The sequence below is a fragment of the Schistocerca americana genome, chromosome X (genome assembly GCF_021461395.2).
Source record: "Schistocerca americana isolate TAMUIC-IGC-003095 chromosome X, iqSchAmer2.1, whole genome shotgun sequence".
In the NCBI taxonomy this organism is placed as follows: domain Eukaryota; kingdom Metazoa; phylum Arthropoda; class Insecta; order Orthoptera; family Acrididae; genus Schistocerca; species Schistocerca americana.
This window is the reverse complement of record NC_060130.1, coordinates 599,974,117-600,000,053: the sequence shown is the minus strand read 5'-3', so window position 1 is coordinate 600,000,053 and position 25,937 is coordinate 599,974,117. Positions and strand designations below refer to the sequence as shown.

General features: G+C 42.1%; 1 protein-coding gene across 4 annotated transcripts in view; it reads right to left on the bottom strand.

Annotated features, from left to right (window-relative positions):
- LOC124555142 (elongation of very long chain fatty acids protein AAEL008004-like) overlaps window positions 1–25,937 on the bottom strand; it is a 913,230-nt gene that overhangs the window by 261,337 nt on the left and 625,956 nt on the right. For all 4 annotated transcript variants that reach the window (XM_047128953.1, XM_047128952.1, XM_047128955.1 and 1 more), the window contains one exon: window positions 15,587–15,777. In XM_047128953.1, the coding sequence (XP_046984909.1) occupies window positions 15,587–15,777 (191 nt within the window). The remainder of the gene's footprint in view (window positions 1–15,586; window positions 15,778–25,937) is intronic.

Genomic DNA, 25,937 nt, shown 5'->3' with positions numbered 1-25,937 from the left:
CAATGCAATCCTCGTCCGTGCCTCGACATGCGTGAACCGCTATCGTTCGTGGATCGAGCTATAGTGGCAGAAGGATGACCCTTGAAGCTACTAAATAAGGTCAGGAAAAAGAAGAAGAAGGTGATGCATGGTTTCAAGAGCCGCTTTTTATACAAGTCACGCTACGTGGCATGTGGACAATACTTCAACAAGATCATTGTTAGCGGGTTACTGTTTTACGTTGGAATCTATGCTGAGGAACTTAGAGTGAAATAATTGGATGTGATCAACTTTAGCATACGCAGATCCCTTTAGATTTAATTGTTGAACTATTTGCCAAATGACAGGAAAATGATGATGTTTGCAGAAGGAAGCGACAGCATAACTGCTGCATATTCGAGCGTAGTTCGTAAGAGGCAAAGGCAGCGATAGACCAGCGGAAGCTAACACGAGCTTTGTGTGCAGAATTATTGAGCTCCCCAAAGCGACTGCCTGTCGTTCTGTGAGCATGGAAAATGTAGTAGGGAGACAGTGAAAGTGGCGGGGGTTGCTCCCATAGCTAATTAAGATTCCACATCCGCGTAAATCTAAACATGTAGAAGGCAGACCCCATAGTCAGATTGCAATACGAAAATTATGTTATGCCGCAAACTCAACATGTTTCGAGTAGACATGATCCTATTATCAATTTCTATAAACAAGGGAAACACAAATCATTACTTCGCATTGTTTTACATACTAGCACACATATAACGGAAATCCCTTTATACTGTCGTGTAGTATTACGTACTTTAAAAGTACTGTGCCATTAGATATAGTTACAAAGAAGCAAGCAGAAAACATGCGTTGTCAAACATATACGACTTTCCATTACACATTTCATGGTATAAAGTGGCGCTTAACACTCTTAGAGCTCTGCTTAAGAACTGCAGATCACCTACCAACGATCGTAATGTCTTGCTAAATATACATCAGTGCCACCAACGATACAGCTAGCGACTCAGACATTTGAAAGTCTGTTTGTCTATGTCATAGCAAAACGAAAAATAATCTTGCACCTTTGTTACCATGTTTGCATCTGTTTCGATTAGACAGAGCATAATACTCACTGATACACTCCTGGAAATGGAAAAAAGAACACATTGACACCGGTGTGTCAGACCTACCATACTTGCTCCGGACATTGCGAGAGGGCTGTACAAGCAATGATCACACGCACGGCACAGCGGACACACCAGGAACCGCGGTGTTGGCCGTCGAATGGCGCTAGCTGCGCAGCATTTGTGCACCGCCGCCGTCAGTGTCAGCCAGTTTGCCGTGGCATACGGAGCTCCATCGCAGTCTTTAACACTGGTAGCATGCCGCGACAGCGTGGACGTGAACCGTATGTGCAGTTGACAGACTTTGAGCGAGGGCGTATAGTGGGCATGCAGGAGGCCGGGTGGACGTACCGCCGAATTGCTCAACACGTGGGGCGTGAGGTCTCCACAGTACATCGATGTTGTCGCCAGTGGTCGGCGGAAGGTGCACGTGCCCGTCGACCTGGGACCGGACCGCAGCGACGCACGGATGCACGCCAAGACCGTAGGATCCTACGCAGTGCCGTAGGGGACCGCACCGCCACTTCCCAGCAAATTAGGGACACTGTTGCTCCTGGGGTATCGGCGAGGACCATTCGCAACCGTCTCCATGAAGCTGAGCTACGGTCCCACACACCGTTAGGCCGTCTTCCGCTCACGCCCCAACATCGTGCAGCCCGCCTCCAGTGATGTCGCGACAGGCGTGAATGGAGGGACGAATGGAGACGTGTCGTCTTCAGCGATGAGAGTCGCTTCTGCCTTGGTGCCAATGATGGTCGTATGCGTGTTTGGCGCCGTGCAGGTGAGCGCCACAATCAGGACTGCATACGACCGAGGCACACAGGGCCAACACCCGGCATCATGGTGTGGGGAGCGATCTCCTACACTGGCCGTACACCACTGGTGATCGTCGAGGGGACACTGAATAGTGCACGGTACATCCAAACCGTCATCGAACCCATCGTTCTACCATTCCTAGACCGGCAAGGGAACTTGCTGTTCCAACAGGACAATGCACGTCCGCATGTATCCCGTGCCACCCAACGTGCTCTAGAAGGTGTAAGTCAACTACCCTGGCCAGCAAGATCTCCGGATCTGTCCCCCATTGAGCATGTTTGGGACTGGATGAAGCGTCGTCTCACGCGGTCTGCACGTCCAGCACGAACGCTGGTCCAACTGAGGCGCCAGGTGGAAATGGCATGGCAAGCCGTTCCACAGGACTACATCCAGCATCTCTACGATCGTCTCCATGGGAGAATAGCAGCCTGCATTGCTGCGAAAGGTGGATATACAGTGTACTAGTGCCGACATTGTGCATGCTCTGTTGCCTGTGTCTATGTGCCTGTGGTTCTGTCAGTGTGATCATGTGATGTATCTGGCCCCAGGAATGTGTCAATAAAGTTTCCCCTTCCTGGGACAATGAATTCACGGTGTTCTTATTTCAATTTCCAGGAGTGTATATCATCCCACATAGGCTGCCCGTGGCATCCAATCGAATCCTTATTATAAGCCCTCTGTCAACGTTCCAGAATGTGGTCACTAATCACCACCACCACCGCCACGAGTCATCATACTTATTACTGGGCGTCGAGATCCCATGAACCAAGCGTCTCCACTCCGGGCGGTTACCAGCTTCTCTTACAGGATTCAGAAGAGGTAGACAGGAGAACTTCTTGATTTGATCTATCTACCTTCTAGCTGTGCTCCCCGTCGGTTTCGTTCCCTCTATCGTTCCTTCCATGATCATTTTTTCTAGATTTCATCCATCTCTTGTCTCAGTATGGCCAAAGAACTGGAGGATTTTTTGGCTGGACCGGGAAGAAACGGGCCTGGATATACATAAATTATAAATTACTAACTAGAAATATAAAAACTAAATCACTGCTTGCTTATTTTTGACTGTGCCTAATGCCATAATGTTTTTTAGGTACGTAATAGGACATGGGAAACAGATTTCCATTACATGTATTTTCGTATGTGAAATCATGCGAAATGGCTCTGAGCACTATGGGACTTAACTACTGAGGTCATCAGTCCCCTAGAACTTAGAACTACTTAAACCCAACTAACCTAAGGACATCACACACATCCATGCCCGAGGCAGGATTCGAACCTGCGACCGTAGCGGTCACGCGGTTCCAAACTGACGCGCTTAGAACCGCACGGCCACACCGGTCGGCAAATCATGCGAAATAATGATTTTAGTTTTCCTTATTTATAGAAACTGAAAATGGGATCATGTCTTCTAGTAACACGTTGTATTTTTAAATTAAATAAACCACATATTTGGACAACTGGTGCGACATAATGTCTGCAGTAATATCACGACACAGTTGTGCTTTGGCTTCACAACACATAAGATTTATTGGGTGAGTCTTCAGGAAGTGTAATTCATGCACGAAAGAGATCGCTTACAAATCGTCCTCCGACATATTCTTGATTATTAGTCGCCACACTGGGATCCTTACCAAACTGAATTAACAAAAGAGGTAGAAAAGACTCAAAGAGAAGCTGTGTCATGCTGTGCTTAGTTAGCATAATCTCAAGAAGTAACGGTGGTGGACGTTTCAAGCAATACGTTACGCATTGCGGAGAGTCTTAGTGTAAAAATTTCGAGAGCCCATGTTCCTCAAATTACATATCACGTAATGAAAATGTTAGAGAATTCAGAGCCCATGCAGAAGGGTTCCGACAGTCTTCTTCCCCGAACCGCTCACGAGTGGAACAGAAAAGGTGGGTCTGAAGATACACAATATACCATCCACTACACACCACACGGTGGCTTCCGAAGTACAGTAGAAGGTTAAGTGAATCAAGACTATTCCCCGTCGGATGTCTACTGACGAAGAAATACTAGTCGACTGTCAGTTTTAGATGCCACTCCTCAGATAAAGAAAGGGAAAGTAAGCGGAAACGTCGACAGGCAAAGTTAGTAAAAATTTATGGGTCTAAAAAAGATCGATGCGCGAAGCATACGACCACTTCTACCGTCACATCTTAGAGAAAGATCATGGCGAGAAACCGAGAAAAATCTGCTCCTACGCATTATCACAAAGCGGATCAAAGGATTCTATCCAGTCACTCGTCAACCAGTCTGGTGTGGCAACACAAGACAGCAAAACGAAACCTGAAGTTTAAAATTTCGCGTTTAAAAAAATCATTCACACAGGGAATCGTACAGACATACCATTTTTTGACCGTCGCACGAACTTCTGTGTGGAAGAAACAAAAATAGGCAAGCGTTGGGAAACAACTGAAAGAGTTTAAAGCAAATTAGTTGCCAGGACTGGATGATATCTCAAGTCGGTTTTGCAGAGAACATGCTTCGGCATTGCTCCTTATTTAGTTTGAATTAATTGTGAAACTCTCGCCCAGCGCAAAGTTCCTAGCAACTGTAAAATGAGTAGGTGACTCGACTATATAAGAACGGACTCACAAAATTGCAGACAAGTATCCTTAACATCGGTTTGCTGCAGAATTCTTGAGCATATCCCAAGTTTGAATATGATAAACTTCCTTGAGAAACAAAAATTTCTTTCGACAAATAAGGACAGATTTAGAAAGAATTGCTCGTACAAAACGCAGCTTGCCCTTTTTTTCGTGTGATATCCCACGATCCACGGATGAAGGGCAAAATGCAGAATCCACATTCCTAGATTTCCCGAAAGCGTTTCACATGGTGCTCCACAGCAGACTTTTAACGAAGGTATGATCATACGGAAGAGTTCCCCGATATGTGAGAGGCTCGAAGATTTCTTAAGTAATAAAAACCAGTATGCTGTCATGGCCTACGAGTGTTCATCAGAGACAGGGGTATTGTCTGGAATGCCCCAGGGAATTGTGATAGGACCGACATTATTTTCTATGTGCGTAACTGACCTGGCGGACAGAATGGGCAGCTATCTACGGTTGGTTGCTGATGATGCTGTGGTTTACAACCAGGTGTCGTCACTGAGTGACTATAGTAGGATACAAGACGACTTAGACACAATTTGTAGTTGGTGTTATGAATGGCAGCTGGCTGTAAATGTAGAAATATGCAAGTTAATGCATATGAGCAGGAAAAACAAACGTATAATTTCAGAATTCACTATTGGTTGGCCATAGTCACGACGATTAAAAATTTAGCCTTAACGTTGCAAAGTGCTATGAAATGAACGAGCACGTAAGGTCGGTAGTTGAGAAGGCGAATGGTCGACTTTGGTTTGTTGAGAGAATTTTAGAAATGAGTGTCACATCTTAAAGGAAGACAGCGCACAGTACTGAGTACTGTTTGATTGTTCGGGATCCCTATCAGGTCGGATTAACCAATAGGTTGAAGCAATTCAGAAGCGAGTTGTTACAATCGTTATCGGTCGTTTCGATCAACATGCGAATATTACGGAGATGCTTCGCTAACTCAAATGGAAATTCATGGAGGGAAGAAGACGTTCTTTTAGCGGAACACAATCGAGAAAATTTGTGACTGACTTCAGAACGATTCTGCTGCCACCAGTGTACATTGCACGTAAGGGCCGCGAAGACAACATGAAAAATGCCGGCTCGTACAGGGGCGTAAAGACAATTGTTTTCCCCTGGCACCATTTACGAGCGGCACAGAAAAGGGTGGATGGCTTGCGGATTATGTATGCAGATGTAGATGATCCTAGACAAATGCTTCGCGTCACAGGTAAATGTAATCTCTAGCTCTCGACAACTTCCTTCGTCGTTATCGTCAAGAGTTGCCTGTAGGCCGTGTGGTACGAGGGCTGTTCGGAAAGTATGGTCCGATCGGTCGCGAGCTGGAGATCAGTGTGAAAATGTAAAATGTTTTATTTGCAGCTACTTATCTACATAGCCGCCGTTCCGACTTAGACATTTGTCGTAACGTTGTACAAACTTTCCAATACCCTCGACGTAGAAGGCAGCCGCCAGTGCTCCCCGCAAATTCTCAACGCTGGTCTACAGCTCGTTTCTGTGCCAAAATGATGTTTTCATTACCAGCGGTTCATGTGAGCACAGATGGAACGCAGAGGGAGACATTTATGTTGATCGCAAAAGTTTTAAATAATTTGCGTGTTCTCTCTGACGGTGAGATTGACATTCGTGTAAGTATTGAAGATTCTACCTACAGTATGAAAATGTTATACACAGGGCTTATTCCTGTGGCGTAATGTGGCCAATGATGTGAGGCGCTTATGCTGCGTGACTACACTCTTCGATTGTATAAGGGAAGCTATTTTCTTTAGGACAGTTCACATAAAAAAAAAACTACTTTCGCAGCATGACTACTACATTCAGCAGGTTTGGCACCCTCTGACTTTCACCAGTGCTCTTATCTGAAGCAACTCGTGGCTGAAAAGCTGTTTTAGTTGAGTGTGGAGTTTTGGTTAACCTTCTAATTCACATTTCTGGGACAAAATCTGCCCAATGGAAAAAACATCCCAGAAAGTAGTTTACTGATCTTAAAGGGAACGACATGGAACAAAATGAGCACGTTTTTAACTGTAAAATAGGCGATCGAGAAAGTTGCCGCAGTGGCAAGACACTGGACTTGTTTTCAAGACGGCAGCGGTTCAAATTCCCGTCCCTAAATTGCAGAAAATTTCGGAATGGTTCCTTAAAGAAAGGACACGGCTTTTTCATGTGCGTTTAGAGCACTGCTATTGCAGTATCGTTGTACAGTCCAAGCAGTGTGAAGAGCCACTGAATGGCTTGACAGCTGAATCTAATTACTATATTTGATTCGTCATATTGCGGACTAAATTTCTAAAATAATCCTGCGAAGCCAAAGCTCTACGTACCCAGATTTCAACTGACAGTAAATGCTCTTCTTCCACAGTGGAAATTTTTTCTGAAAGATAGAAGTGGTGCTTCTTCAATAATAGCTTGCATTTTGATTATGTTGTACCTTAAAAGAACTCGAGAAGAGTGAAGTACTTGTTACAGAACAGAACCGTTCGTATTGTGATGTAGAGTTCTGTGCGTGTGTGTAGGGAATAGCTTAATACTTTCGTCTTATGCTAAGTCCAATGTCACTATGATACTGTCATAAAATAAATGTCCCTCTTATTTAACGGTAAATTTGGCTTGAGATGAAAGCACAATGTCAAAATGAGAAGTGAGCCACATAGCAAATAAATGTAACAATGCAAAGTTCTTGTAGTTGCGGTTTGTGATTGGTTGCTTCTGATCCGTGCATGAAACTGCATGTATAGAGTATGGATTGACTGTTATCACTACTTTACATGTAGTCTTGTGCTAGCAGAATCCTAAGGGAAACTCTGAAATACAGGAGAGGGCAGGTTAGGATGAGATTATTCGTGGGGATTGCATACAGGCTGTTCCGCCCGTAATGTACGACTAGGGGACAGTCAAGCTCATGTGCCACCTCTGGACTACTCACTCTCAATACAATCCTATACCCTTACTCCATTTGGAATTTCGTACAGATTACTGGCATACGATCTGGTGATAATGAAGTGTTCTCTCCTTCCCATCCAATTCTGCGGATGAAGATTTTTTTACTCGCAAACTCTAAAACACGACGCTAGCCGAACACTACTGCATCGGCTATGGTGTGAGATTACCTTACGATTTCAAGATACAGGATACAGTTAATATGCAGTTTCTGGGCATACGATCAATAAATCTTGGTCTGTGTTACAAGCAGAAGCCTTGGCAAAGGAGACGCAAAACTCATTTTTGCGACATCCAGCTGAAACGAGAACGAACTGCTGTAAAGCAATTTGACAGGTTAACGAATGAGAAGCTGCTTAACGAACTATTCCAGAATCGCATACTGAAATATACGTGTTAAAAACGTCTGCATCGCTAGTTCTTTGAGAAAGTCCTATCGTAAGGCACCCTTTTGTGCCACCAAAGTTTCAACAATAGCAGCGAATACAAAAAAGCGGGTGAGGGGGACAATACGCTGCTTAATCACCTCCGCGTGGGGTTTCGCAGGGGTGGATGGGATGATGGGCCGGGTGGGGGCTGACGATGCGGAACCTTGCCACGTCGCATTGCCTCTCAATCTGCCCACAGACCCCAGTCCAACATAACTCTCACTTACAATTATGCATCATTTAATCTTGTTCGGGAACACTGACTGCTCACAAATTTGTTCTGACCACAAGCCTTCTTAGTTTTAGTATATTCTCTTGAAAAACCATTCGTCGAGTCAAGATTTCTTTCTTTACATTTTAGTCTGATCACAAGTAATGATAGTGTTTCGTTAATTTATCGGACGATGATCTTCCGATAAATATTAACTTCTTCCAAGCTTGTCGTTTTGGTGTTAGCTTATCGTTAGAGGTTATATTATTGTTTCTGGAATGGCAATGGAGGCCCTTTTTAAAAAGTTGAAAAGGAAATCGTTCTACCATATAACCTATAATCCAGTCCATAGTGCAACTTAAGTTTTTTTTTTTTACACACATACACACACACTCACAATCACCCTACTTTCTAACTGCGATGATATTTCATTCTGAGATTATTTTTTATGTTCCAAGCTCCCGATGTAAAAGTGCATACAAAGAAATGGCACCTAAAACTCACGTATATGTCAGAGATGGGTGCTGAACCAGCGTCCTGCTTCTTACAAAGTAGCTGTGCTTCCACGAGGGCACAAAGCGGGCACATTCAAAGTTTCTCATGAAACAATACTGATGTTATTTATATGCCTCGTGACACACAATATAAATAACTACCTTCGTGCCACAGCAATAAAGTGTCATTTGTGTAAATGACATTTTTTTAGGGTAGATACTCCTTTAAGTGTGACAGAACTTTGCCAGGCACTTATAAAATGTTGTAACATCTTAATAATCATGGACCAAATCCTTTCATACAAAACACTCTCCCTTTCCAGAAAACAATGTGATACTTCTCCCGTTCATTTCTTGACAGTCTTACCTTTACATATTATTACATACGTTCGTGTTCAAATCAGTCATGGAGTACGACACTGCAGTACGACTGCATCTTTACTCGTAATACTCAGAACCCTGGCTCATCAAATTATCATAATGTTACTAAACACTGAGCCATTATAGTTGTTCGTTTAATTATGCTGCTTACCAGCCGAAATGTACAATAAATTCACATATTTAAAGATCTGCCTGTATAGTGTGAAACTTCAAAGAAGCAGCTCGGATACAGCGAGATCCTGTCTAGGCCACCAGGCTGAATTAGGTTTTTAGGTGGCCTGTTAGTCACGACTGGGTAAACAATTAGTTGGTGGCGAAGCTTATCTGTTCATGTTAGTGAGCGATGCATTTCACAAGCCAGGTAGTTATTATTAATCATCTTCCAGTAAGCACAGTACTCAAGGTTACACGACTAAGGATTTTTCATACTTATATTCGCGTACCGCTTTGTAATATAAGCGATTCTGAAGTATGTTTCACGTGAGATGTTCAAACCTTTTTCAAAGGAGTAGTCCACACACTGACATGATTCCGATATTATACCTTCTACAAAGACGATAGAGCACGGTAAATTTTTATTCTTAACCCGTCTCCTTTTATTCTAATAGCTGCTTCAATAGCTGACATGTTCACTTGCGTCATACATCGAATACTAGTTGTACAGTCTACTGAAAGCAGTTCGGCGGTCAAAAGTGGTGTTGCGGTCAACTTAATACTAAAACCTTTGTGAACTAAAGCGCCGTTAATCTATTTCGACAGTTTACTACGTCGTTCTCCAAAGAATTTCAGACTGTGTAACTAGGATGTTGTCCTGACCATAATCCTGCTAATGATATTCTTTCTAGTCTGTTAACTGCCACACATAGTATCATAAACACATTGACTCTCGTACACGCCTAATGACTGCACACTATCAGCAGTTCCCACGGAATCGAGATATTCTCAATCTGGTTGCAAGCAATTGGATTCATGATAGATAGTACTCATAACTAAAAACTAAACTCCGTCCTAACAGGCCTTGGAAGGCCCAACGGTACCGACCGGCCGCCGTGTCATCCACAGCCCACAGGCGTCACTGGATGCGGAGATGGAGGGGCATGTGGTCAGCACACCACTCTCCCGATCGTATGTCCGTTAACGAGACAGGAGCCGCTACTTCTCATTCAAGTAGCTCCTCAGTTTGCCTCACAAGGGCAGAGTGCACCCCGTTTGCAAACAGCACTCGGCAGACCGGATGGTAACCCATCCAAGTGCTAGCTCAGCCCGACAGCGTCTAACTGGTCATGGATCGAATCCGCCTGGCGGATTAGCGACGAGGGCTGGTGTGCTGGTGAGTCTGGAAGTGGTTTTTAGGCGGTTTTCCACATGCGACAAGGTGAATACCAGGCTGTTACTCACGTCCCGCCTCAGTTACACTATTCGCAATCATTTAGAAAGCGTTCGCACGCTTTCACATGAGTAACACTACATGCAGACTGCTTGGTTGCAGAAACTCCATCCTGGGGAGTAAAGAGATGGCAACAGGAAGGACATTCGGTCATCCTCTAACATTAGAAATGCTGCATATGATGATAATCATTCTGACGTCGTGTAGGTAAGGAGTACAGGAACAAGAAAATGGAGACCTTAGATAATAATCACTACGAAAGCACACAGCATTAGATGATGCTTCTGCCTGATATCGAGTTTTTAAAAGTAACGCTGTGAGTGCAGCTGTCTGATATCTGTATATAATACTAACTTATAACTTAAAGTCGCTTGCTGCGTTTTTGTGTGTGTATATGGAGGGTAATCTCAGAAATACTGTAACGATTTTGATACGGTTTTTACCAATAGACAGACTGATTGACGAGGACGGATTGTGTGCATAATTTATTTCCGCTTTGCCAGGCAACTCGTCTGGGCACAGATACTTAGTGCTACCCTTGTGAAACCAAATTAGGCCGCTAATTATGTGTAATTCTCCGAGTGAGAAACACTTGCACTGAAGGTGAACAAGCTTACATCCTGAGAACGGTCATCCCAGCTGCAGCGTCTGCACAACAGTGGAGGTATGCCGTACAATTAATATGGCACTTGAGGTCGCATCATGGATGTGCCATACACTTCTACTGCAGAATGGAAGGCTGAAACGCTGCTTCTGAGATTGTCCGCAGCTAGTTTGCGTCCCGTAATGATAGAAGAAACTGCAGACTTTCAAACAAGCGTAATGGATGTTGTCTTCTTTGTTTGTCGGCCTTTGTTTTCCGCAGTTGCATATACTGAAGTTTTATAGGTTAAATACCATTTTTTTGCAACTCTGATGGAAGTCTTGTTAAGACCAAACGCGTTTCGCTTCATTCTAAAGCATCTTAAGTGGTCTGATTTTTTTGTTGTTTAAGTCGTTCTTCCTGTTCTTCAACATGTATTTGCTAGATTTTAGCACACAACACTTTCATTGCACTAAATATATTCACGTTTCTGTTTTGTGAAGAACCACTGTCATCTAGACATTTCGTGTGTTTTGTTTTGTTATTGCGGCAACAGAAACTTATTCCTGAAGGAAGAAGGGAAAGTAATTATGAGTCTGTTGAAAGCAGAAAATAATCCATCTCTGGCAAGAGGCAACGCCATATGAAAGATGTTGTTTCTTAATTACGAGTGAATTTTACTGCTGACATGCACAGAACTACATGAGTAGTGAATTTGTCTGGAAGTTTGAATTGCATCTCATGGCAATCAACAGTGAAGGTAACTGTCAGTGAGACTTACACTGAAGCCAGAGGTGAGCCTGATGAAACGAATAACTAACGAAAGACCAGAGGTTGGTCATGCTCAAAAACACGTATGCCCTTGCACTGCAAAAAGAGATAAAACTGCAGTTAGAGGTGTGACGCCTAGAAGTGGAAAAACTCAAGTGGTAGAAAGAACAAATCCTTAACTGGCTGCGTTCTACCGATTTTTTACTACGTTTTTATTACGTCGCTTCGTTGTGTGTCTGTCAGTTCGGAAGAAATTTTGCAAATTGATTTTAAACTAACTTTCCGATGAGCTAGAGAGTTGACATTTTAAACATAGCTCAGAGCTGGATGACAGTACAATATTAACTCGCTTTCTTGTCTGGTGTGTGGCGGAGTGTACTTCTTGTACCACTGCCATTTTCCCATTTTCCTGTTCCAGGCGCTAATGTTTCCCAGGAAAAATGTTTACTGGAAAGCCTCCGTGTGAGCTCCAATCTCTCTAACTTTTACCTTCGTGGCTTTTTCGTGGGGTATACGTAGGAGGAAGCAATGTATTGGTTGGGTCAGGTGAAGAGAAACTGAAATAAACCTGCCACATGTCTCAGTTAGAAAGAATATCATCAAAATATCTGAATTCGGTTGAAAAATTTCATATACACAAAAGACCTAAAAGCAGAAAATAATGATCTAAATAAAAATATATTTTTAATATACCACGTTCTTAAATCGGACTAAAAAGTATAAAATAATTTCTGCTTATCTCACACAGATTCCTAACCCTATATAGATAGTTCTGAAAATCTGTGATTGTGAATTTTTACTAGCTGTGAAAATACTTGTAAGAAATGAAACTAAAAACGTGGGGTGCAAGCAGTAAATAACTGATGCATGAGTAATTCACCTCCTTACTATAATCAGTTCAGACAAGATGAGAATAGAAGCCTTTGAAGTACGGTACTGCAGAAGAATGCTGAACGTTAGGATAGATCGCGTAACCTGTGAGGAAATATTGACAGAATTGGGTACAAAAGAAATTTATGGCTTAACTTCACTAAAAGAAGGGATTTTTAATATACCACGTTTTTGGACTCTGTAATTGATTTCGCTACAAAATCAGAGAAATATCACGATACGATCTGGAAACAAAGTCTGTACACTAGCCAGTGCAGATGCTCCAACAAATAACTACAACAAGAAAAACCCACAGATGCTAGAAGATTTCCGGGAAGATCTGGAAGAAACCACCAACAAAATCCCCAAGAAGCAAGTGAAAGTGTTACTAGGAGATTTTAATGCCCAATTAGACAGGGAAAGAAAATTCAAAGAGACAACATGAGAACACACGGCCCACAAGCGGGCAAACAAGAACTGAGAGAACCTGATGAAGTTCCGCAGGAATTTCGACCTCAAGACCATGTCCATGCAATTCCAGAAACCAAATAAGAAACTACGAACATGGAAATCCCCCAAAGATGTCGTAGGAGAACTTCAGATAGACCACATAGTGATATCCACGAAAAAAACCAGAGAAATAATGAATGTAAGAGCAAGGAAAGGACTTTTCTAATCCGATCGTCAACATCATCATACCACACAGAAAGCTCAAGAGAACCAATAGAACTTTCAGAACAGACCCAGAGTACCTACAATTAAACAAGAAAGAAATTTACCGAATAAATTAAGATAATCGACAGAGTGACTGGACAGAACTCTCAGAGAAAATGAAGAAACTGATAAAATTGGGGCAGCCACAGAGAAAAAGGAAACACAGATGGTGGAACATAACAAGTGACAGAGCCGTATAAAACAGAATAGAAGCCTGGAAGAAATTTAACAGTCATAGAACATCGGAAAAATGGGAAGAATTCAATAGGGTAAGGAAGACCACTTCGAAAATAGTCCCTGGAGAAAGAAGAGGGTACCAACAGAGTGAAAGAGATAGAAGAGAATTTCAACAAAAAACACGAAATTTTTACAGAACATACAGAGAAAATACAACAGGGTATCAACCACCGAGGTTATCTTCAAAAGACAAGACGGAACATTGGAGACAAATCCTCAAAAGAGTTGTGAAATATTCGCGCAATATTTCGATACACTACTAAACTGTGATAAACCAACGCAAATTTTACAGTTCGTGAAGCCAGAACCTAACCTCGATTCCAATCCGTCAACACACGAGGTGATGGTGGAAATAATAAATAAAATCATTGAAAAATGCAGAGCACCTGGAGAAGAGGGACTGATTGAGGAAAGCTGGAAATTAGACCACGAAAATATCACACCGAAAATACACGGAACCATCAAAAATATTCGGTAAACAGAAAAGAAAGGTACCAGAATAATGGAAGTCAGTGCTAATACACCCCTCCACAAGGAAGGAGACGAAAAAGGCCCTAATAACTACAGAGGAATTTCACTACAGCCTGTGGCATACCAAATTCCACCCAAAGCCCTGTTAATTCAGCTAGAGCCTCAAATAGATCCACAGACAGAAGAATACCAAGGAGGTTTCAGGAAGGGAAGATCATTCAGAACAATATTAACAAGAAGAAAGTACAGGAACACCACAATAACATTTTTCGATTTCAAGAAAGCCTATGACTCCATAGATACAGGAACATTCTTCAATAATCTGGAAGGTATGAGTGTAGATAACAAGACCAGAAAGCTAATCCAGGAAATATTAACAAATACAACTTCCAATGAGAATCATATAGGAAAGATCTCGGAACAATTCGAAATCAAGACAAGAGTGAGGCACGGAGACAGCCTGTCGCCCATTCTATTTAATCCGGTTTTGGTAAAAATAATCAGGACATGGGACAAAGGAGTCAACGGGTTAAACATGGGGAGACGCAAGTATAGATCCGTCAACATAATATATCTGGCCTTTGCCGATTATATAGCAGTTATAACAAATAACACAAAAGAAGCCAAAGAAGCTCTAGAGACACTACACGAAATCTCAGCCACAACAGACTACAAATCTCATACGAAAAAAAGCAGTACATGGACACAAAATCCACAGACAAATACTCACTGTTAACGAAGTATGCGAAGATAACACAAGTAAGACGGTTTCAAATTTCTGGGAGAGATTACACAGAAAACAGGACTGAACTCGACATCCAATGAAGAAAGTGTCACAAAACTACAAAACGCATACGGACTTCTATGGAACCATTACAATAAAAGTAGTATTTCCACCAGTACCAAATTAAGGTGCTGTAGTACAATCGTCTTACCAGAAGTCTTATATACCTTAGAAAGAACAGTAATCAAGAGAAGGATGAAAATCAAGGGGATGGAAAAACAAGAAAGGAAAATACTGAGAAAGATCTCGTCGCCGGTTCAGAAAGGGGAGATCTGGATAAGGAGACCGACAAAAGGACTGTACGAACAGACATAGACTATTACAAACAACAAAGAAGGGCAAAGTTACGAACGCATACATAAGATAAACGAAAATAGATTGACCAAGAAAATTTTTAACATAGTGGAAAGGAATAAATTGAAACCCAACTGAGTAAGGGAAATCATGGAAGACCTCAGGAAACCGAACGTCTCCGCAGAAGGCACGACAGACAGGCAAAAATACAGAGAAAAAAATCGGAAAACAGAAATTTCAGCAAACGCCCGAAGAGAAGAAAACAGGAAAGAAGTGGAAAGGAGAGATGAAGAAGAAGTACGATTAATATGTCAGAGGTTTTTGGAAAGAAAAAAAGCAACAAACAGAAAAAAATAATACCATGAAAATTGATTGTGTTTTAGCGCTTGCCATATGGGGAAATTAACGGTGGTAATAATAATAATAATAATAAGAAGAAGAAGAAGAAGAAGAATAGCAAAAAAAGATTAATGAGCATGCTTGTCGGTTATATCCGACACTTACCTCGTAGAATATCCAGGAGCTGAAAAGTGTCTGGAGGAGGTTGTAGACGATCAGCACGTTGCGCAGCTGGAAGGGTTTGCGGTTCTCCATGAGTTTCGGCCCCACGACTTTGGAACAGTAAGCGTAGATAATGCAGATGATGAGCGTGGGCATCGGACTGCTCATCATGGGCCAGTGGTTTACACGCGGGTCTGAAACAAACGAAGACAACAACCCATCACAAATATGTTGCAATGATTTTATTGTAATGTGTACAAAGCACCGCCATAAATCCTCATAATTTCTATGGTTCGGAATATACTGGTATATTACTAAGTGGCTAAAACGGACACCAGGTCTCAGTTGCAGGCTGCCTGTTTGCGGGTTTCCAAGGGCAACAAAAATTTTATCTTCAGTATTTTACATAATTAGAGACCGAAACAAAATCAAAATGATATATAAGACAGGAGAAAAAAAATAAATGGGAAAACTTCAGAAGACTAAGCTTACTAGACACAGCTACCAAAAGCATATGCAAAGGAACATCAGTAATAACAGACATAGAAGGCATGTATACAGAACCTATAAAAATAAATAAAGGGGTTAGAAAAGCTTGTAGTTTATTCCCTACACAGTTTAATATTTACATTGACGATGTATTTTGCATATGGAATTTAAGGTTAAACGCTGAGGTACAACTAAACCATTTGGTAAAGCTAAAATAATTCCGATATGCTGACGAATGTACACAGACTTTTTTTTCATGAGTAGACGTTTTACAAAAAGGAATTTTTGTACTAAATAAAATATGTAAAGAACATAATACGAAAATATCTTCAAGCAAATAAAAGCCAATGGCTTTCTGTGGAAAATATTTAGTGGGAACTAAGACAGTAGTTGATGAAATCACAACCTTGTAGGCAAAATAGTGTAACTATACGGGATCTAAAGTATCATATGAATGGGAAGAAAATATCCAGACGAAGTTGAATTGATTTGGGAGTATCTGTGTAACAATCAATAGAACTTAAAACCATAAACCACGGAAAGAAATTAAGACTGCTAATTTATAAACCTGTCGCCTTGTCAATCTTATTATATTGAAGCGAATCGTCGGTACTCATAAAACCCAAGGAAAACAAATACAAAGAGTAGAAATGAGATTCGTTAGAGCAGTAAAAAGATGTAAAAGAATAGACAAAATACGAAATTAAGATATTCGAGGGAGCTGAAAATTTGCAGTGTCAAAGAAAAACTGGATGAAAACAAAAATAAATGGGATGAACATCTACAACGAATTGATCCACAGAGGCTACCGCATCAGGAAAGTACTTTAAACCAAAAGGGAAAAGAGATCCTGGCAGACCGAGAAAAAGATGGGAATCGTAAGAGGCCACAACTGGCCTAATAAGGAAAGTGCAGAAGAAGAAAACTGACCAAATTTAAAATGCTGTCAAAATGTAGTCAGCAACAGGTATAAGGGACAGCCAAATGAAAACGAGATGGATGGGAAAACGTAAGTAAGTTGTTATTTCAAAATTAATCGCCATAAATGTAATACGTTAATCCCACTGTGAGACAAGACGGTTAATGCCTTTATGCCTTTACAGAAAAAATGATTGTGGTTGCCTACGAAACCGTGATTGTACCCAGGCGGGCACCTCTTCGTCCAAAGTCAATAGACGAACGCGAATATCTTTCTTCAGAGTTCCAAAAATATGGAAATCGCATGGGGAGAGATGGGGACTGTATGGAGGACGTATAACGACTTCTCAGCGAAATATCTGTAGCGTTGTCGAAACAGCTTGGGCAACATATGGGTGGACATTTGGATTTGTAATCAGGTACAGAGCCACATAGCCACCTCCCCAATATCTTTCGTTTTGAAATTAATCCACTGATTTAGGTTATGCTACTTTTGCATATGTGTTGTAGGAATGTTGGAATGTGTGAGAAATTCTCGAGCACCTCCTGGGCAACAGCGGAACGCCGGTCGATCCTTCCGCTACACGAACAATTAAAAATACTACGCTTAGCAGTGAGCACAGCACTAGATACATCAGCGACGTAGTGGCCGCAGCGAAGACATAAAAATATCCGACTGCACACCGACCTAAAGAAACAGATGATCCCAGCTCAGGTGACGTAATAGGGTAGGCGCTTGGTTGCGAGAGAGGAAGATGAGAAGTTCCGTATGAAATTAGAGGGCCAGATTAACGAGCATTTGTCTAGTATACTCTAGTCAGGATGAGCTTTTCACAAAAGTTTAGTCAATCTTTACGGTCTGGTTCCCCAATATTACCACATAATAAACGATACACACACTCGTGTTTACAATCTCATATGATTTTTTATAGACTGCGTACAAACAACTAAGACGATTTTTTTCCCTCATTGCAGAGCATCGACGTCATCATCCCTGTCGGCACTGGAGACGGTTGCCTTTGGAAGACTAACAGGTTTGCTCCTACGTTACTTCTTGTTCGGTAGCAATGAGGCCATTAGAGTCATGACGCTTTTGTTGCCAAATGAATGCAGATGTTAATAAGCACACAGCCGAAATGAAAATGTAAGCCATTCGCTCTTCTTTTTTTTTTTACCTAGATAACAAGATGTGTCGTATTAAGACGAGACAGGAGCTGAACATAACATTCTAAATCTACCGGAGCAGCAGTAGTACCAAAACGAATTTTTCAACTTGCAACACTCTCAACTATAAGCTTGTGTATCTATAAGACGTAGTAGTATTGGTTCTGGATTTCTGCTCAGCAGCGAGATGCATCAGCACCTAATCATGTGCTCATTTGAGCAAGTGTACTTCAAAACATACGAAATGAACCCAAGAATTATCATTCTCATTTTACTGAAACATCTAAACTGTTTCAAACATGTTAAGAGTTTGTAAGGGTGTTTACAATAATAATGTAGCACGATATGGCTGGTTGGTCACGTAAAATATAGGGTGAACCAACTAATTCGAGAAGTAATGAAAGCTGTCTCAGTGAGGATAACCACGTGTCTGATTGCAAGGTTCAGTACAGAGGGGTCTCAGGGCTATGACACTGAAACAGGTGTCCCACACTCTGTCGGAATCACTTATAACTGTCGACTGATGCCATAGAAGTATTATTTTTAGTTTCATGAACTAAGTCGTTTCCCTCTATTTCTTTATGTTCTGGTACGCAGCAGAATACAACTTCCTTCCTCTTTTCCAGTAGGAGGAAGTATGCGCTGTGGATTGTCCGCATCAGTTTGTCCGCCTGCTGTATCAACTAGATCGTATATAATGAACGAAGGGAATAGGGTGTTATGCACTAAGGGAATCTTTGCGCCTCTTTGGAGCTTACGAAATCAGGCAATGCTACGTCTTTGATGGTCAAATTTCGATTTCAACGTTTTGAATTTGTGAGTCGAAAACCGATGTTTCAGAGAATGAGGAACAGGTTGTCAAAAATAAGTATCAGTACTTTACAACGAATCTAGCACTTTTGGAGTCAATACTTTTCACAATCATTTTACGACAACGTTCCCACGAATTTTCATGTTTTAGTACTGTACAGATTCTCTGCATCACCAGTTTCTGACCATTTCTGTAGATTCTTTCACAAATCTTCGTGCGCTATTGACAACTTCTCACGACCGTTACAACTGGTACCTTCATTCGCTGGATAAAATGTCTTAAATTAGTAGTATATTAAGTTATGTGTGTAATTTGACAATATTCTTAATATCCGTGTGAAGCAGTAATACCCCGGATTATTTTAAACTTAAATGCGTAAGCAAAATATCACAGCAAATTCTACAAAAACGGCAGTGCTTTTCACCGATGTACAGCGACTACTTTCATAGAAACTGATTTGAAGTCTCGATTGCCTATGTCACCATTAGTCTGATAAACAGCAAATGCAATTTTAGTAATAGTGGTAATAACTCTAATATTGCCTTATGTTCGGGTGCAAATATAAGAAAATATGTGATTATAAAGAGAGTACAAGCGCAGTACTCTAACCTATTCCAAATAAGATATCGAGGAGACTTTTACCCTTTACAATCGCCATCCCCGAATTGCTCTTCAACAGTCGGAAGCAAGGAGGTGCTTATAACATCAGTGTAGGCCTGTGCTGTGATAGTGCCACGCAAAACCACAATTGGTACAAACCCCCTCCATGAAAAACACGACCACACCATAACATCATCGCCTCCGAATTTTACTGTTGGCGCTACACACGCTGGCAAATGACGTTCATCGGGCATTCTCCCATCGAATCGCCACATTGTGTACCGTGATTCGCCACTCCACACAACGTTTTTCCTCTGTTCAATCGTCCAATGTTTAAGCACCTTACACCAAGCGAGGCGTCGTTTGGCATTTACCGACGTGATGTGTGGCTTATGAGCAGCCGCTCGACTATGAAATCCAAGTTTTCTCACCTCCCGTGTAACTGTCATAGTACTTGGAGTGGATCCTGATGCAGTTTGGAATTCCTGTGTGATTGTCTGGGTAGATGTCTGCCTATTACACATTACGACTCTCTTCAACTGTCGGCGGTCTCTGTCAGCCAACAGACGAGGTCGGCCTGTACGCTTTTGTGCTGTACGTGTCCCTTCATGTTTCCACCTCATTATCACATCGGAAACCGTGGTCCTAGGGATGTTTAGGAGTGTGGGAATCTCGCGTACAGACGTATGACACAAGTGACACCCAATCACCTGACCACGTCCGAAGTCCGTGAGTTCCGCGGAACGCCCCATTCTGCTCTCTCACGATGTGTAATGACTACTGAGGTCGCTGATATGGAGTACCTGACTGTAGGTGTCAGTACAATACACATAATATGAAAAACGTATGTTTTTGGGGGTGTCCGGATATAGTGTATCAGTGGCCTCTACGTTGCATTGGACATCCTGTGTATTTTGATCGGAAAGTATATGCAAAAGCGGACTCTCACACACACACACACACACACACACACACACACACCACGTTCTATCATAATGCGCACGGTATTTTATTCTACGATGCCTTACCAATAACTGCGATTTCCTTAGTTGCACGTACTTGGAATTTCCTACTATCGCTCTCGTAAGAAAAAAGGGGGGAAGATTTAACGCTCCTTCAAGGTAGATGTGATTGGAGGGGGAGTAAAAGTTCGGAGTCGTCAAGGAACCTATCTGTTACATGTCCTTAATTATTTAGGCGAAAAAATCAACTTCGCGTGGCCAGATGGGGTTATGAACGGTGCTCTGCCCGAATGAGGGTCCAGCATCTCAATAGCTGCATCACGTCGTTCGGTTATCATTCTTGTCTTCACGAGAACGTATGTTTATAAAACAACTGCCACTCAACAAACAAACAAAAAATAAAAACTGCTGGTTTAAAATGAAGAACTGCAGTAGAACGTGACAGACGTATCGAGTTAAGCAAACGAAATCAGGAGGAGGCTATACTGCGTGGTAATCAACTTTCTACCTCCAGCCATCCATTCGCCACACTGATTCACCATTGAGTCTCTAAGGGTCCGTTGTAATGTAATAACGCGAAACGTTTGACAGAACTCACTTATGTAATCTAACACAGGAAGCGGAAACTAAAATGTGATAAACGCGAGACGTCTTTAGGGGCGGAAGCTCTGCTAATGCAATTTCGTCCGCTCCGGGAAAGGTGCCCGAGTGAGGTAGCACAGCGTTTGACAGCTGCAGGAATATTCCGGTCTACTGTGCACCAATATCTCGCGAATTACATACTGCCGCTAACAAATAAATACATCTATTCCTTTTCTCACTTTGCAGCGTAAGTATATAGGTAAATCAAGCAGTACTATAGTTTTCTAAGATTAACATTAAGCTCCACGTTTTGCGTCGTAAGCCTAAAGGCCAGTTTACTGTATCACAAGATACTTTACTGATGACGATATACGTAAAATTAATAATACACTCTTTTCAACATAAACATCTAGCATTTCAAAGTCCTTGTGTGAAATTTACGTTGTCTTTTAGATCGTCTGAAAATGGAGATTATTATTTTCAGCTGTTCATAAGTCATAATTCCTCGCTGATCAAGAGGTTCTTTCAGGCGGCTGACCTTGGAGAGTTGTGAAAAATTTGAGAATGAAACTCATAAAAAATTTCATCTTCACTCTGATAAACATACGTTTTTCTCTCGAGCAAAAACGTACCATTGCTTTTTGGAGGCTCTATATGGATACGTGGCACTATAGCACTACAAAATAATGCGGAGTCACCTTCATCATAAAATGTAATCACAGTTATGCATAGTGTTGTGTCTAGGAATTCTGCGTACACGGTTCGTTAGACAAACAATCAAACAAGTCGTATTAATGAGTTTTTTTACAATAAGAAAGTTACAGATACTTAACTTTGGCAATTACACAGATGTGTCGCAAGTAAAGGGCGACTTAAGAAATAATCAGTCTTTGCAGTGACTGCTGTTCTCTAGCTGTGCTACGTAGAGCTAGCTAACAAAGTCGCTAACGTTGAAGCTGCTGTCGAAGTGCGTAACATTGAAGCTACTAACCAAGTCGGCCCCACCAGTCGGGCGCGGCGATTATGTGCTCTTCAACTAGGGGCCGCTGCTGTTGCGTTGTCGTCCTGGAAGGGAGTCGGTCAGCGTACGATTGGCTGACCTCTTCTCACAGCCTTCTCTTCCCTGTCGTTCCCGACTGACGTGCCGGCGTGTAACTTTACGCCGTAACATCCAACATGTCTTCCACTGACCTAAGAGCATCTAGCGCGCGGGTGCAGTTCTCAGATCATCTACATCTACAACTGCATGGATACTTTGCAAATCACATTTAAGTGCCTGGCAGAGGGTTCATCGAACCACCTTCACAATTCCCTATTATTCCAATCTCATATAGAGCGCGGAAAGAATGAACACCTATATCTTTCCGTACGAGCTCTGATTTCCCTTATTTTATCGTGGTGATCGTTTCTCCCTATGTAGGTCGGTGTCAAAAAAATATTTTCGCATTCGAAGGAGAAAGTTGGTGATTGGAATTTCGTGAGAAGATTCCGTCGCAACGAAAAACGCCTTCCTTTTAATGATTTCCAGCCCAAATCCTGTATCATTTCTGTGACACTCTCTCCCATATTTCGCGATAATACAAAACGTGCTGCCTTTCTTTGAACTTTTTCGATGTACTCAGTCAGTCCTATCTGGTAAGGATCCAACACCGCGCAACAGTATTCTAAAAGAGGACGGACAAGCGTAGTGTAGGTAGTTTCCTTAGTAGGTCTGTTACATTTTCTAAGTGTGCTGCCAATGAAACGCAGTCTTTGGTTAGCCTTCCCCATAACATTTTCTATGTGTTCCTTCCAATTTAAATTGCTCGTAATTGTAATTCATAGGTATTTAGTTGAATTTACGGCATTTAAATTAGACTGATTTATCGTGTAACCGAAGTTTAACGCTTCTTTTTAGCACTCATGTGGATGACCTCACACTTTTCGTTATTAAAGGTCAACTGCCACTTTTCGCACCATTCCAATATTTCTTCTAAATCGTTTTGCGGTTTGTTTTGATCTTCTGATGTCTTTATTAGTCAGCGTCATCTGCAAAAAACCGAAGACGGCTGCTCAGATTGTCTCCCAAATCGTTTATATAGATAAGGAACAGCAAAGGGCCTATAACACTACCTTGGGGAACGCCAGAAATCACTTCTGTTTTACTCAATGACTTTCCGTCAATTACTACGAACTGTGACCTCTCCGACAGGAAATCGCAAATCCAATCGCATAACTGAGACGATATTCCATAAGCACGCAATTTCACTACGAGCCGCTTGTGTGGTACAGTGTCAAAAGCCTTCCGGAAATCCAGGAATACGAAATCGATCTGAAGTCCCTTGTCAATAGCACTCAGCACTTCATGTGAATAAAGAGCTAGTTGTGTTTCACAGGAACGATGTTTTCTAAACCCATGTTGACTGTGTGTCAATAGACCGTTTCCATCGGGGTAATTCGTAATGTTCGAACACAATATATGTTCTAAAATCCTGCTGCATATCGACGTCAACGATATGGGCCTGCAATTTAGTGGATTACTCCTACTACCTTTCTTGAATATTGGAGTGACCTGTGCAACTTTCCAGTCTTTGGGTACGGATCTTTCGTCGAGGGAACGGTTGTATATGATTGTTACGTATGGAGCTAATGCATCAGCATACTTGGAAAGGAACCATATTGGTATACAGTCTGGACCAGAAGACTTGCTTTTATTAAGTGATTTGAGTTGCTTCACTACTCCGAGGATATTTACTTCTACGTTACTCATGTTGGCAGCTGTTCGCGATTCTAAATCTGGACGGGCGCTAATGACCATAGGAGTTTTGCGCCCTAAAACCAAAACAAAAAAAAAAACTAAATCTGGAATATTTACTGCGTTTTCTTTTGTGAAGGCATTTCGGAAGATCGAAGGGAGAGAAGAGAAGGGTAAGACATAATACGTGCAGTAGTCTTTCCTAGAAAAACTCTGCGTTGTTAAAACCGGGTTGATGATTGCTGTACTGAGTTTAGCCTTCGTGTAACATTTTTCCCTACATCTACAACCACCTGTCATTAATGAAGTTTGTTTCTGCGATCTAACTTACAAGTTTTGGGCAGCTTCGTATTTATTCCCTCCTAGGGTGCAAAAAATCATACGAGAGCGTGCTGAAAAGTAATACCTCCGAATTTTTTAATCTGTTCTCGATATCGGTTGAGGTATAAAATGTCATCCGCATTACTCGGTCGACTTTCCCGCTTCGCTGACGGAAGTTGCAACCCTCTGTCGCTAGAAGGCTCCGAACTGTAGCGTATAACATGGCAGTGTGTAACGTAACTATGTCGGCGTGTGGGGTATAGTGCAGATGCACGCCGAACTCGAACTCGTACGAGAAGCGGCAAGATGCCACGAGTAATGAGGCTAATGTGCAGGGGCACCACATCCGTAGTGTGTGGCCTAAGTCGAGAATTTGTGTCCGACGGGTGGAGTGCTACGGTCGTGCGTGCGGTGTCCCGGCCGCTGCGGCCAAGCGGTTCTAGGCGCTTCAGTCCGGATCCGCGCTGCTGCTACGGTCGCAGGTTCGAATCCTGCCTCGGGCATGGATGTGTGTGATGTCCTTAGGATAGTTAGGTTTAAGTAGTTCTAAGTCTAGGGGACTGATGACCTCTGAAGTTAAGTCCCATAGTGCTTAGAGCCATTTTGAACCGTGCGGTGGTGGTGCCCACCGTGTCCAGACGGCGCAGTGGCCAGCGCATCTGTCTAGTAAACAGGAGTCCTGGTTTCACATCCCGGTCTGGCACGAATTTTCAATTTGCCGTATTAATATGCCAACTTGCAGCTAATGTCCTTAACTCCTTCCTGTATTGATTCAGCGTAGCTGCAGAATCACTGCACTGCTCGGAAGCACCGTCAGTTTCTTCAATTTCCGGTAGATTACAATCTATTGTATCAGACCTATTGTTTTTACAGCGATCAGATGTTTAATAGTGGACTTAAGAGCGCCAGGTGTCACGTGATGAAGGCACTGGACTCACATTCAGAAACAGAAACGTCAAAACGTTCTTGAAGCCATCGACATTCAGGTTTACATTGATTTCCTAAAACACACAACGATCATTCCCTTGAATAGGGCACAGCCTACTTCCTTCTTCATCCGTGTCCAACTGAGTCAGGTGTAGTAGAATACGCTGTTCAATTGCAGTTACTGATGTGAAACACTAGTACATTGGCAATGGCACCAAAACTACCTGTGTTATATTTTATAGGATGCGGGTTTCCAGAAACCAAATTTCTTTGGGAAATATGAGAACATACGGGAAAGATTGACCAGAAGAAGGGACAGGATGATAGGACGTGTGTTAAGACATCAGAATATAATATCCATGGTACTGGAGGGAACTGTAGAAGGTAAAAACGGCAGGGAAAGACAGAGATTGGAGTACATCCAACAAATAATTGAGGATCTAGGATGCTACTAACATTTACAGAATCATCATCTTCTTTACTTTAATTATTAATGATTACAGTTTTGAAGAGCCTTTGTTGTATCAATAACGAGGGTAGAGTTACACACAAAATACAGGTGGTTCCTTTTTTGTTTCAAGGAAAGCTCAAAACATACTTTGCCTAGTGAGGTGGTAAAGGGATTGAGACACACTGCTCGTACTCTAGAGGATTGTTTCCCAAATCCTTGTTCGGCCATCTTCTATTAGGCTTTTCCTGGTTTCTCTATATCTTTTAAAGCAAATAGTTAGATGATTTCTTCGAAAATATGATGGCCGATTTGCTTTCCTACCTCACTGTAACAGCTGAGCCACTGGTCCATCTCCAGCAGGCTCGTTGTCGAAGAGAGGGAAGATACCTTCTTTC